Source organism: Lissotriton helveticus, chromosome 4_1 (assembly GCF_964261635.1).
Source record: "Lissotriton helveticus chromosome 4_1, aLisHel1.1, whole genome shotgun sequence".
Classification (NCBI taxonomy): domain Eukaryota; kingdom Metazoa; phylum Chordata; class Amphibia; order Caudata; family Salamandridae; genus Lissotriton; species Lissotriton helveticus.
The window spans coordinates 424,317,641-424,330,811 of NC_136063.1; the positions used below are offsets into that span (position 1 = coordinate 424,317,641).

Sequence of the window (13,171 nt, forward strand, 5' to 3'; positions counted from 1 at the left end):
GTTTTGTGGCTGATGTGTCTGGTGGCCACCATAGTTACCCGGGTAATGGCAGTTGGCACGCAGGAGCTCTCAGGCCCTGCAGTTGGGCCAGAATTACGGCATGGCATGTAAAAGCAGCGCAGGAGCCCTGTGGCTTTGCGTTCAGGGTGTACAGTGACATTTCATGTGATTGCCTCCTCCTAATCTGTTCTGATTCATGAGATTTATTATATTCACCTACATATTGATGCCCTGTTACAATAAATGTCAGTCAGTCTAATCTTTGCGAAGAACAGATCACAAAGTGTCATTTGTTGTAACTGCATACTATACACAATAATGGTGTCTTTCATGAAATTCCTATGACATGTGCAATTTATAAGTATTTACTTTAGTGCACTACATGTGATGTTATGACAATTGCCTAGTTGGCAAAGTGATTTATGTGATTGTGGTCTAACATGTTTTATCTACAATAGATGAGATATTTGTATATAACCTTGTGTGGAGTCTCTTTTGTGGTGTGCCTAATGTGTCACTGGTGTGTGTGTGTGTGTTTCGTAAACAATGTACACATTGCCTCTGGAATTACCCTGACTGCTCTGCAAAGCTACCAAGGGGTGAGCAGGGATTATCTTTGGTGTGTAACTCACTTACCTTGACTGGAGTGGTGGGTTCTGCCTGGCTGAGGTGTGTACCCTAGCCAACCAGAAACCCCATCACTAACAATGATCAATCAAAGCTCATTCTAATCAATACATCCTTTTTTCCAAAATGTAGATTGGTTGGATGCTTCCTCCTTCACCGCACACAGCTAGCAATCCCTACCAACTCCTCAGATTAAGGGTGGCAACATTTTCACAACTCTCCATTAACGCCATGTGGGACTATGCACTGGAGCTAAATTAAATCTTTCTGGTGGTCATGGATTTCCTACCAGTAATGAGATCCAGGGTAAGAATAGCAGCCTTTTCCCCCACAGGGAATTACAACACGGTTGTTACAACAACCGTGCTGTGATTCCGCATACCATTACCCCGCAAGTCGTTGTGAGGGGGGGCGCTGGATGTTGGAATAGTCTAATTTACTATTCCAACTCCAGGCTGTGCGGACAGTAGGGAAGGTGTTGGATTTTTAATCCAACACCTTCTCCCCCCTCCACAAGTTGTTGTTCCGACTTATGGAGTAATGGTATGCGGAAATACAACGCGGTCGTTGTAACAACCGCTTTGTAATTCCCTGTGGGGAAAAAGTTTTTGGGTAAACGTTGTTTACCCCAAGGGTAGTGTTGGCCCACACATAAAACACCACATCCCTTCCCAACACCAGGAAGCAGAGGGGCACTTACTAAAATGTAGCTGTTCCAGCTGGGACTAGCTCTTTGAGAGTAGGCTTTGCAACAATGCATGCTACCATGGATCTTTCACTTTACAGGCATCAGGAATACCACATCAGGTAGCCTAAGTAGGTATCTCTAGTCATTACATAACTGGAAGATCCCCCAGAAAGTCCTCAACTCTATCTTCAAGGCCTCTGGCCCCCAAAGCCTTTGCCACACAACTTCAGTTCGCATCTTGGATGTGGGGGGACAGCCTCTGTCCTTAGGCGATGCCTTGATGTTAGACTGAATGAGAGTATTTCAGTGAGCCTTTGGCCTATACCTTCTGATTCTGAAGATTAATGAAAGACCTGGTAGTTTTGGTATTTCAGAGCTAGATCTTGTACTCGGAACTCCTCCAAATGTTGCAGAGAGTCCTTGTTTACCTTTCCCAAAGAAGAGACTTCTCCTATTCACCAAGGACGTGGCAGTGCTCACCCGTCCCTGCCATCACCCATCACTCAATGTGTATGCTTGGCTCCTGAAGATTTTACCTTAAATCTATGCCTTGCCTGGTACAATTTGAGCTCCTGGGGGCTGTAAGGAAATTATCTATAAAAACGAATATAACACTAAAGAGCTGAGGCTCTGTCACTGGGTGTTAGTGAAGAGCATCACCTTTCTTTCATGCTTGGTGGATGACGTGATGCATTTTTTGTTGCACCTGGCTAAAACAGGAGTTCAGAAGACCTAACTTGTGGTCACTGGGGCCTGCTGGAACAGGCCTATGGAATCCCTCTCCTTGGATAATAAGGTAGTTGAGAGTAATATGACAGACCTGATGCACGTGATTCCTCCAATACAGCATCACACTGCCCCCTGGGGACTGAATCTGTTTCTAGCCACACTGATGCACAAGCCTTCTGAACTGATGGCATCCTGAGACATGAAACTTCTCTTGAGGAAGATGGCCTTCTTGGTGGCTGTCACATCAGCCAGCTTTGCATATCAGAGCCCTTTGTGATGTTCCATAGGATATGGTGGTTCTCAGGATTCACTCTTCCTACACTCCAAAAGTATTGTTTGAGATCCCTGTGAATGAAAATAATCATTCTAGTGACATTGCTTCCACATCCTCATGCCTCAGGTGAAGAGATCCTGCATAATGTTGACATTTAGAGCACCTTGTGTTTTTGCTAATGGGGGCCACTGGCACTTACTTTTTGAGGACCACCATTTTTTTCCACATCAAGAATTTACCGAGAGAGGGGAAACACATAAATCGGAAAGACGGTGGAAGAGAAAGACAGAAAACTGTCACAAAGAGGGATAACAGGGACCTGCAACAGTGAGTTAAGGGGGCAGGGAGTGTCTGGCAATAGATTCAAGAGGCATGAAGTGGTTTTAAGACAACCCTGCCTTGGTATTTGGTGCGTCGACCTTCAATTTTAGAGGCTGTGGGCTTCTGAGCAGACCTTCAGGCACCTGCACTCTTTCTTTTACAAACTAAACACTGGCTAAGGCCACCATTACCATTGCTACACTGCATGTCGTCCATCCTACATCTGATGTTAGAGCAGACTTCACCAGAGCTAAGGCAGCAATCTAAAGGCATTTCCATCCGCAGTCTGTCTGGACAGCCGCATGGGTTAGAAACATCCACTGACACTTCCAAGCCCTCCTGCTGAAGCAATGTTAAATTCAACTAGTGAGCAGTGAGAAGCTTCTTTACCTAGACCTGGGCTGCCTCCTCCTGCCTTTTGAATTCTCAATTCTTGTTGGGTCTACCGTTGTCGGATGCCAGAGTGAGAGGAGCTTACTGTATGGTGACTCTGTTACTCTTAGTCTGTGTGCTTATTCCCATCATCAGTGCCGCTCTGCTGACCCCTCAGTCACTGCCAAGAATGCACGGATCATTAGGCTCCAGTTTCTTTATATAGAAGGGAATTGGTATCAGGTGTATAAGTGAAGGAATCAATGAACCCTGCCTATGTCAAATCAGCGGCCAAAGCTTTGAATTAAAACATCTATTGAAGCAATTGCCGCTAAAGTGGGAAGGATTTCCCCAACTTGAAGATGGGAAAAATCCAATGAACTTGGGGGCACATTTATCAAAAAATCACACAGCGCAGTGCAGCAGGCCACCTTGCTGCGCTGTGTGAGGAAAAGCGCAAGAATGACCCGTATTTAACATTATACGGTGCATTCCCGTCTTACTTGTGCTGGCGCACAATGTGCTGCCTGGCCCCAACACATGCACGCTTGCACCTTAGTGCAAGGGCACCTGCTTATAAGCTGGATTGCTTTTGTGCGGGAAGGCACACCTTCCCACACAAAAACAATCCCCTGAGGCATTTTCCTCTTTCTATGTGTGCTGCAAGATGCAGTACACATGGAAAGTTCAAAACAAACTAAGAGAACTACAGATATTTCTCCTTGTTAAGCCTCACCTGGAGAGGTGCAGCATTGTGACGCATTCCTAGGCTTACCTGTATTGGTAAATCTGGGAATGCACCAAAATCTATGGGTGGATGCGTGGGAACACCCACACTTCACCCAGGATACATCTCCCTCCGCCAGAGAAATACACCGCAGCGATTTGCGCTGCATTGCGTTACCTTAGATTTATCAAGCCACACAGGGACACACAAGGTGGCCTTGCGTGCCTCGATAAATCTTGCATAGTTGTTGCGTCGCCCTTCTGCCCCATTGCTTGGCACAAGGGTGATGCAACTGCTTGATAAATATGCCCATAAGAGTATTAGAATCACCAGGGCTGGAGTCGGGGTACCACGTGGGTAGACAGCGTCCCCCCACTTATTTTACCGGGAGCTCGATAACTGGAGCAAATGGAGCCACACATTCACTCTTTGGCCTCTCTGGGGCGAGATCGGAGCTCATTCAGAAAGCTGCTTTCGCGCTGGCTCCTCTGATGCAATTGCATTTAAGGGGTGAGCGATGGGAGGCAATGAGTCTGATGGTGAAGCCACCTTTCGTGATGTCACTTCCTGTCGTGACATCAGTGTCCCCCCACTACTTTTTTAGGACTTGTGCCCATAGAATCACCATGCAGGTAACTTCCTTCTTTCAGAGTACATAACTCACAGCCAGTCGTGGAAGTATTGGGTAATATACAACCCAGGATTTCACACTGCATATCCCATAGCTTATTAGGATTGTACTCAATTCTGCTGGTGAGCTGTTCCGGGAAGCATTTCAGATCTATAGACCAAGATTCCACTGCACTTGACCCCTAATCACTGGCTATGTGAATCCTTCTTCCCTCCCATAATCAAGATTTTACCAGCAGTGGCGGCTGGCGACATTTGAAAGTGGCGGGGCGTAGTGCGCGTGCCCGACCCCCCCTGAAAAAATGGAAATCGAGTTGACATATGGTCAGTTACTGCATATGGTGCATTTTCAAGCAATAATAAACAACGTGTTAGGTTGCTGGTGCTAAGAACTGTGAGGTGCATGAGCGAGCTACAAACCTACGGAGTTACTTAAACAAAATGAGAAGTGCTCAAACCAACCAGGTGTATGGATACATTTTCCTCCACGACACCCCTGCTAATTTACTGATTGAGGTGGTATATCCCCATGGCATGTCAGATTTCAGACACCCTTGCGTGTTTAAACAAGTAGACCCAGGCACCAAATCGAATTATCCCAGGGGTTTATTACTCCAAGGTGACTGTACTGTGTTTGACAAATGTAAAAGCCTGCTGACCCAAAGATTCTTTCTCTCATACATCCACTGCCTCACCCGCAGCAGCAGGGCAAACTCCCGTCTCACACATCAACAGTGAGCAGTGCAAATGCCTTGGCACTGGCAGTATAGACAAGCTGGTGTGCACTGCTGCTGCCTGCACAGTTTGACAGCACATGAGTGGCAAGAGAGACCCTCCTTGTCAAACAAACCAGGCAGCACCTCCAGAAATACAAGTGTCCCTCTTCTCCTCAACATGTGCAGAGGCATTCAGGCTTCCAACAAAAATAACAAAAGTAAACTTGGCGTGTGTATGGTGAAGCCGCAGAGAGCTGTGGAGTTGTGTTGATGAGAACCAGGAGTCCATGGGATGACGTCTCCCCCCATAAGGGCTTTTTACTCCAAAATATTAATTTGTGACTGCGAGTCAAAATTGCACCATGTGAATTTCAAAGTGCAAAACACACTTACAATCAGTCGCGGCCGGCATTGCGGGTGGGGGGGAAGCGGGATAAATAAAATAAATAAAAGTCAAACTTACCTTCTTCCCGCCTTCAAGTTCCGACTCCGAGACTCCGGGCTCCTGACTCCCGCCGTCCTGTTCTTTTGAATTCCGAGTCGTGCTCGTCATCACGCAGGAAGGCTGCAGGCAGCCTCCCTCCCCTCCACCACAGCACAGCGCTGTGATTGGTTCTGCCGGGTGCCCCAACCACGTCATTTCACTCTGTATGCTGCAGCATACAGAGAGCAGGGAGAGTGGGAGGTGTTACTCGAGGGCAGGGGGGAGCGGCTTGCCCACTGTTCTTAATACAGTTAATACTGTCTGTTTGGACAGCCTCCCAGGCTGCCCAAACAGACAGTATTAACAACAGTGGGAAAGCCACTCCCCCCTGCCCTCGAGTAACGCCGCCCACTCTCTCCACCAGGAACTTCTGCTTTCTCGCCGTGCGAGAAGGCAGAAACAAATGGTAGTTCTCTACTTTTTATTTCTGCCTTCTCGCACGGCGAGAAAGCAGTGGGGCGGCGCCCAAACGCCCCCATGGAGGATCCGCCACTGTTAACCAGCTCACTGCTACCTTTTTCCAGGCAGTCGCAGCATACCACACCAACAGGTCTTCTTATGACACCTTTCAAAGGCTAATGTGGCCAAAGTGTACTCTTCCACCAGCATTGGACTTTGAGCTGGCCAATAGCAAACTCCATAAAATTAGTTCCAGTGCGTACTCTGGTTTAAGCACCACTTTTTGTCGGATTGATGGGGTTAATTTCCCAACACCCTCAGTAGCAAACACACCTCTCCCCTGACCATCTGCAGAGCCCCCTCAACCTGGTTGCAGATTCCTAGGGTAGTCGGCGTTGTGGTCTACCGACAAGGATCTTTCCTACTGCAGATTGCAGTGGGTGTTGCTTTCCTCGCTGAGGCTGTTTGCCCCTGTCCAAGTGGCACAATGAAGGTTCACGTGGCTTCTTGCATTGCTGCACACCCTCCCTTATGTGCCCTGGGGTCAGGCCAACAATCTCAAACGTTTCCACATTGTGGTCTACAAGCCCGCTTCTTCCTTTAGAAGATGCAGCACAGTCCTGCCTGTCCTTTTGGAATCACTGAACAGATGGGTGAATCTCCACAGTTTACACATTCAGCATTGTTTTTACAGAATACTAGTAAAAGAAACATTTTGATCGATCTGAAAAGGTTTATGCAGGTGTAAGGTATAAGTGTGCATCATTTATGAATACAAAATAAATAGGCATTCAATGTATGTATGTAAGAGAGGCATGTTTATGCGCAAAGCATGCAGCCGAGACACATACATTACATAGATGATATTTGCCACTGGCTTCGCAAGTGTGGGCGTGACTCATGGAGTGTTGGACCAATAGCAGGACAATTCAGAAGACACTGGGGGACCACTTAAAAAGTAATACCTTGCTGGGCTAGATGCGCGCTTCCCACGCGTATCCCAGCCCCCCTCCCCACACCCCATCCATCCCCCAGGGGCCTAACATGCGCAACAGTTCGTAGATCACAAGATGTGACCGACAGGATGCCAGGCACATGCAAAATATGGTCATGAATAAAAAAAACATAGAGGTGCAATGAAAATGTTATTCCGTAATTTTCCTAACCCTACAAGTGCACGTCTCACCCCCCAAAGGGTTAGGAATATGGACATAAGTAACCTTTCTACGTGAATACCAGACAGGCGTGCATCCGTCAGGACATGGTGCGCACTTCGTGCATCGTTTCTCAAGATCGTTGCTGAATGCTGAGTAGTCACAAAGTTGCGAATTATGCGCACAGGCCCCATTTTGCCTCTGACGATCTGCACTGAAGGAAAGTTAACAGCGGCCCCTCCCCCGCTGCTCCTCGCCATGCCCCTCCTGTGTTGCCTGTTCCTGGACAGACCATGGTTATGCAAAGTTTATACATGACCAGTCAAGAATGGCCATGGTTTAAACACATTTTAACCATAGTTTTATCCTCTCATGACCGGAGCAAATTCACTCCCCGTTACTTGTACAGGGACCACCATAGGGGTTAGCGTTACATGTCTTACTATGCCATGCATTAATTAAAGGAATACGAACCAATCAAAAGGCCCCTAGAGAGCAGGGTCTGAACCCGGGTCAGGAGACCAAAACAGACAGGCGAAGCTTCCACCCAAGAAAGAAACACCCGAGAGCACACAATGAACTTGTTCCAACGGCAATGTGGGGGGCAACCAATGGAATTCACCAGAAAATCGCTTGTACTCAGTTTTATTTGCCACTGAAAACTGACAACCTCCCTCTCTGCTTGTGATATTACACTGCCCTCTCCACGCTTGGCCCCACCTTCATAGCTTACAAAAATGCACGTTCACGAGACATTAAGGCTCACATAGCATGTACACTTACAACATTTAGACACAGCCCCTGCCCTGGTGTCGTTGGCACCCACCCACCTCCTCAGCTCGTGTGGTACAGCCCAGGGAAGGGCGCGCGCCAAGCTGCCTCCCTTTTGTAACACTCTCCGGGCTGGGAACCGAGCAGATGTGTGGGTGGAAATCCGTGTCTTTTGTTCACAGCTGATATTGTTCGACAGCGTGAGCGTGCCATCCTTTCACTCCAAGCACGTCTCGAGTGGACGGGGGTGGGGCGCTGCACATTCAACAACACGGGGAGCTACTTGGAAAGGTGACACAGGGTCAGGTTGCAACAGATTCTCATTCCGGCTTGAAAAGCAGACGGACCACACTGAAGAGCGTCACTGGTCTTAAACGTGACAAGAAGAAACTGAAAACGAATGTGTGTGTTTGAGGTGCATGTGCGTGAGTGGCACGTATGCCATGTTTATGCGCGTGGTGTATCTGTGTGTGCATATTTGTGTAAGTGAGCAGTATGTTTTTGTATGTGTGTGGAGTATGTTGTTATGCACGTGCTTCTTGTGCTATGTAAGGATGTGTGTGATTTATGTAACTGGGTGTTTTATGCACCCCCATATGCTGCAAATCTAATAAGTTCATGTGCGTGTGTGTGAGGCATGAGGTGTGCAGTATATATAAATGTGGCGTACTGTGAGCACGTTGGTGTATGTATGCTTGTGTGTCAGTGCGACATGCCTGCAATATGTGTGCATGAGTATGTAGTACACGTTTGATGCAGGGGAAAATGTGTGAGGTGTATGTGCCTGTGTGAGGTCCCTAAACATGTGTGTGATGCATGTGCATAGTGAATGTGCATCTATGTGCAATGCATTTGTGTGGTGGGTATGTACATGTGTGTGGTGTCCGTGCGCACAGTGTATCTGCACACAAATGGTGTGCATGTGCTGTGTGTGCTCTGTAAGGGAGGTGTACATGTCTGCGTACAGTAAGTGTGCATGTATGGGGGTTGTAACCGGGCTTCCTGTCTAGTCTATGGAGTCATTCAGGCTCTGTTCACTTTGACTGCTCCTGCTCATGTTTGTTAAGCTTGCCATGAGTGTCTTCACCTTATGGGCATAGTAATCCCTTAAATTTACCAATGGGACCTCTTTGATCCCCTCATCAAAATCACAGCTGCGCATGGCGCTCTCCAGCTGACGCTGACGGCGGTAGAAGTGAGAGAACTTATTGAAGATGAGAGTTATGGGAAGGACCACCACCAGGATCCCAGCCAAAATGCAAGCGGAGGCAGTCAGCTTCCCCGCTATGGACCCTGGAACCACATCTCCATAGCCAACCGTGGTCATGCTGACTGTGGCCCACCACCAGCAGGCCGGGATAGTGGCCAGGCTGTCATTGTCCTCCTTTTCGATAGTGTAAGCCACCACGGAGAAGATAGAGATTCCAACTGAGAGGTAGAGCAAGAGGAGCCCCACTTCTTTATAGCTGTACTTCAGGGTGGCGCCAAGAGACCTGAGGCCCGTCGAATGTCTCGCAAGCTTTAGGATGCGGAAGATCCTCATTAGCCTCAGGACTTGAGCTACTCGGCCCAAATTGGCTAAGGCCGGGCTACTTTCCACCACCAGGTTCACAATTAAAGTGATATAGAATGGGGCAATGGACATGAGGTCAATGATATTCAACGGATGCTTGAAGAACGCCACCAGGTCGGGGGCCACAGCAAACCTGGTGACCAGCTCGAAGGTGAACCAGGCTATTCCAAACTGCTCCACTATCTCAAACCGGGGGTCCTCACCCTTCTCCCCACTGCTCAGTGTGACCTGGAAGTCTGACAGGCTATTCAGGCACATAGTGACTATGGACCCCAGGACCACCACAATGGAGAGCACGCTGAAGATCCTGCTCAGAACCGAGTATCCCGGGTTGTCTAGAGCCAGCCACAGACGCCTCCTGAAGTTACCCAAAGGCTGCCTGTCGAATTTAGCAGCATCGTGGTAAAAGGCGAGGATCTCGTCGAAGGAAGAGGTGGTGGTGCTTTCCTGGTCGCTCTTGTCCTCCCACTGAGTAGGGTCCGGATCCATCTTCCTCCCGTGGTAGCTGTAGCTGCAGCAGGAGTCGATGAAGAACTCATTGATGCCCCAGTATTCAATCTCCTGGCTGAAGGAGAAGACGCATAGCTCACCCATGACATGCAGTTTCCCTGTGTTGTAGAAATGCAATACGTACGGGAAGAGCTCAGGGTTCCTGTCGAAGTAAAACTCCTTCTTGCTGTCATCGTAGTCATCACACAGCTCCAGGATTGACTCCTTGGAGTGGCAGTTGAGCAGCCGGCCCAGCCTGGTGTCTGGAAACCGCAGGAGCGTGTCTGAGCTCAGCTTCTTCTTGAAACCTCCAACGTTGATGCTAATGTCCTCTAAGTCCTCCTCGGCCACCTGGCTGATGCTTTGGCCTGTCATGCTGTACGTCCTGGCATATTCCGAAAATACATTGTACCTAGGACATAAATGAACAGTCGATCAGTTTCTGGTGCAGAGTTCTGATAACACTCTTTTTGCTACATTGGCCCTCAGTGAATGTCAAGCTTGGCCAACCCTATCAACAAGCTACTGTAGTGATCAAACATTGCGAAACTCAAGAGCACGCTAGATGCATTATATCTGGGTGAAGCACCATGGAATATAGTAACCTATCACTCTTAAAAACATTGGGGCAAATTCACAAAGGCGTTTATGAGTATGTGAAATGGTATTCCAGGAGTGCCGTTTCATGTACCAATAAATGTCTGTGTGACTGGGCCCCAAAATATCCAACTCCATATTGGGAACAGTGCAAAGAGGGCACATTCCTTTCTATTTATGCTAATTGTGTATGATTGCTTCCTGAATATTCAAATGATAGATGTTTTGGTGCCAACCCATAAAGGCATAGGCAAGTATGTGAGGTAGTACTACACGAGCGACCTGTCCACACAGTGTAGACTTGGTAATGTTGCACAAGATGAATTACTTTGGAACGTAGACGAGATTTGTTATCTTAAAAAAATGCAAAATACCGGATAACATACACCCAGATTGAAGGACAGCAGACTCTCCCCAGTATGTGATGTAAATTAATGAATAATTTGTGGATAATGCACGCCCGGTCTCTTAGTCTCTGGTTCACAAGCGATTCCAGTCCTTCTATAAAGATGGGTAAATGCTCGACGTTAAACTTGAATGCACTCTAATGAAATGCACAATTGATTTTTATGAAAGCCTGTGAAACGCTGCTCATCACTTCATTAAGCATGGGCTGCGCGGTTGTACTTTCAGAAATTCCCGGCAGTCTGGGAGCGATAAAGAAGCGCCTGTCTGCCGCCGTCTACCAGCCCCGGTAGTTAGAAGCGTTGGCTCGGTATTTACTGACCCCCTTTTTGTTCCCTCACACATACTCCTCTTCTTAACCCTCACGCATTGGTTCTATCTACACCTGTGCAACACACACAAAGAACGACTGAGCATCATCGCTTTTGTAACGTCCCATGTGTAGCCGTACAAGTAGCTTACCGTGCCATCCACGGAACTTCCCACGCCTCCGGGGCCCGGCCCCTGAGGTGAGCCGGCACGCTGCCCGTGCAGAGGCCCATCAGCGGCTCCGGGGCTCTCCTTCAGGCAGCTGCTGGGGGCTGGCCGTGGGCGGGGGGCTCCCTGCCGGAACGCGGGCACGGCGCTGTCTTTGTTCCTGCTCAGGGGACCCGGCGGCGGGCATGTCTCCAGCGCCCCCTCGGGTGAGCAGGTGCAGAGGGGCGCGGTCCGGGCGCGCCCTCCCGGGGAGGGTGAAGAGCGGCGGCCGCGGTGGTGCTGAACGGACAGCTCCTGCTCCTCGCCGCGGCGGAGGGCTCCCCAGCCGAGCCTTGTTATTTTCCTCCCACTCCCCAGGTGCGGGGAAACTCCGCCCGCTGGCTCCCTGCCCGTTCCTGCCTCCAAGATGCCCGAGTCAAAGGTGCTCCTCTGGGCTGAGCGCTGCAGGGCAGGTGACACCGCCCCGAGCCGGGGGTCTCCCGGTCAGTGAGGTGCTGGCAGGCAGGGCGGGCAGGAGACCGTCCCCGGGGGTCTCCCAGTCAGGCAAGGGCGGCAGCGGCGGAGGAGCTGGCAGGGAGCGCAGCGCAGGCATCCGCGGGAGACGTGATGCTGCCTGGCACCAAACAAACACGGTGTGTGTGTGTGTGTGTGTGTGTGCGAGCCTGCCCCCTCCCCGCCCCTCACTCCCAGCGGCGCACCAGACCCACTTGTGAGAGCGTCTGCGACTTTGCGATGTTCACAGGCTGTTGTTGTCTGGCATCGCTTTCGCCAACAGACTTTTTGTGTGCATTTTGCAGATAGATAATATTTCGTTTCCACACTCGACAGGTGCCTCGCTTCTTCTAAAAGGGCCACATTGATGCTCTCAGTGCATTCTTACTGGCGCGTGCGTTGTCTCGGCGTGCAGCGTACGCAGCGGTAACAGCCTAAAGTCGACGTGGTGTTTATTGCACGGGTTGCGGATTTCGTTTAAAGCACACGTTTCGTGTAAAGTGCATTTACAAGAAATTTGATGATGCCTTGAAAAGAATGTTGCCTAGCAACCTAACAAAATTGTCTTTAGTCTCTTCCCGGTAATGTTGGGAAGCGCTAATGCCTGCACAAACATTTTACTGTACAAAAATGACTGGGAGCCTATTTTATCTCTGTGTGTGTTTTTTAAACAATGAAACGTCGATGTTAAATGTAGAGCGGGAGAAGTCTTCGTGCGTGATCGTGGGGGCCGCGCAGAGCCCACCATCCGCAGTGTGTTCCAACTGTCCTTCCAGGAGCAGTGTTACAAGGGCAAGAGGGCCAACATGATGATAAGCAGGGGTTTAAAGCAGGAGAACGGTGTGCTCAAACTGGACAGCAGCATTCTTGAGGTTTCCTGGAGTTGCGCACCCCAGAACAATCATTAAAACAAGAGAGGGAGCATCTCGATGACTCATCCTTTCATGCTGTGCCATGCAGAGGCATAATGTGCTATTATCACCCAGCTCTCACGCACTCACTTTATCCACTTCGGAAGAAGGAATGATAATGTCTGAAAAGTGTGACCTCCACGGTAATGATAAAGGCAATGGGTGTGATTTTATCTGGAGAAATGAAAGGCGGAGCCACCCCTGCCGCATGAAATGCTGTGACCTGCAGGCTAGTACCAAATAGGGCTATTAATGAAAACAGTGGCACGCCTCCTATTTCTCATTCTGGAAGGATGAAAAGCTGAGGCTGCCTGTTCAGACCAAACCCGTATCCT

General features: G+C 49.1%; 1 protein-coding gene across 1 annotated transcript; it reads right to left on the minus strand.

Annotated features, from left to right (window-relative positions):
- Positions 1 to 7,010: 7,010 nt before the first annotated feature.
- On the minus strand, positions 7,011 to 11,584 carry KCNS2 (potassium voltage-gated channel modifier subfamily S member 2). Its single transcript, XM_078685585.1, has 2 exons — positions 11,419 to 11,584; positions 7,011 to 10,366 (listed from the first exon to the last, which is right to left on the minus strand). The coding sequence occupies exons 1-2, from the start codon at positions 11,496 to 11,498 to the stop codon at positions 8,899 to 8,901; spliced, it is 1,548 nt and encodes a 515-aa protein (XP_078541711.1). The 5' UTR covers positions 11,499 to 11,584; the 3' UTR covers positions 7,011 to 8,898.
- Between the last annotated feature and the right edge of the window lie 1,587 nt (positions 11,585 to 13,171).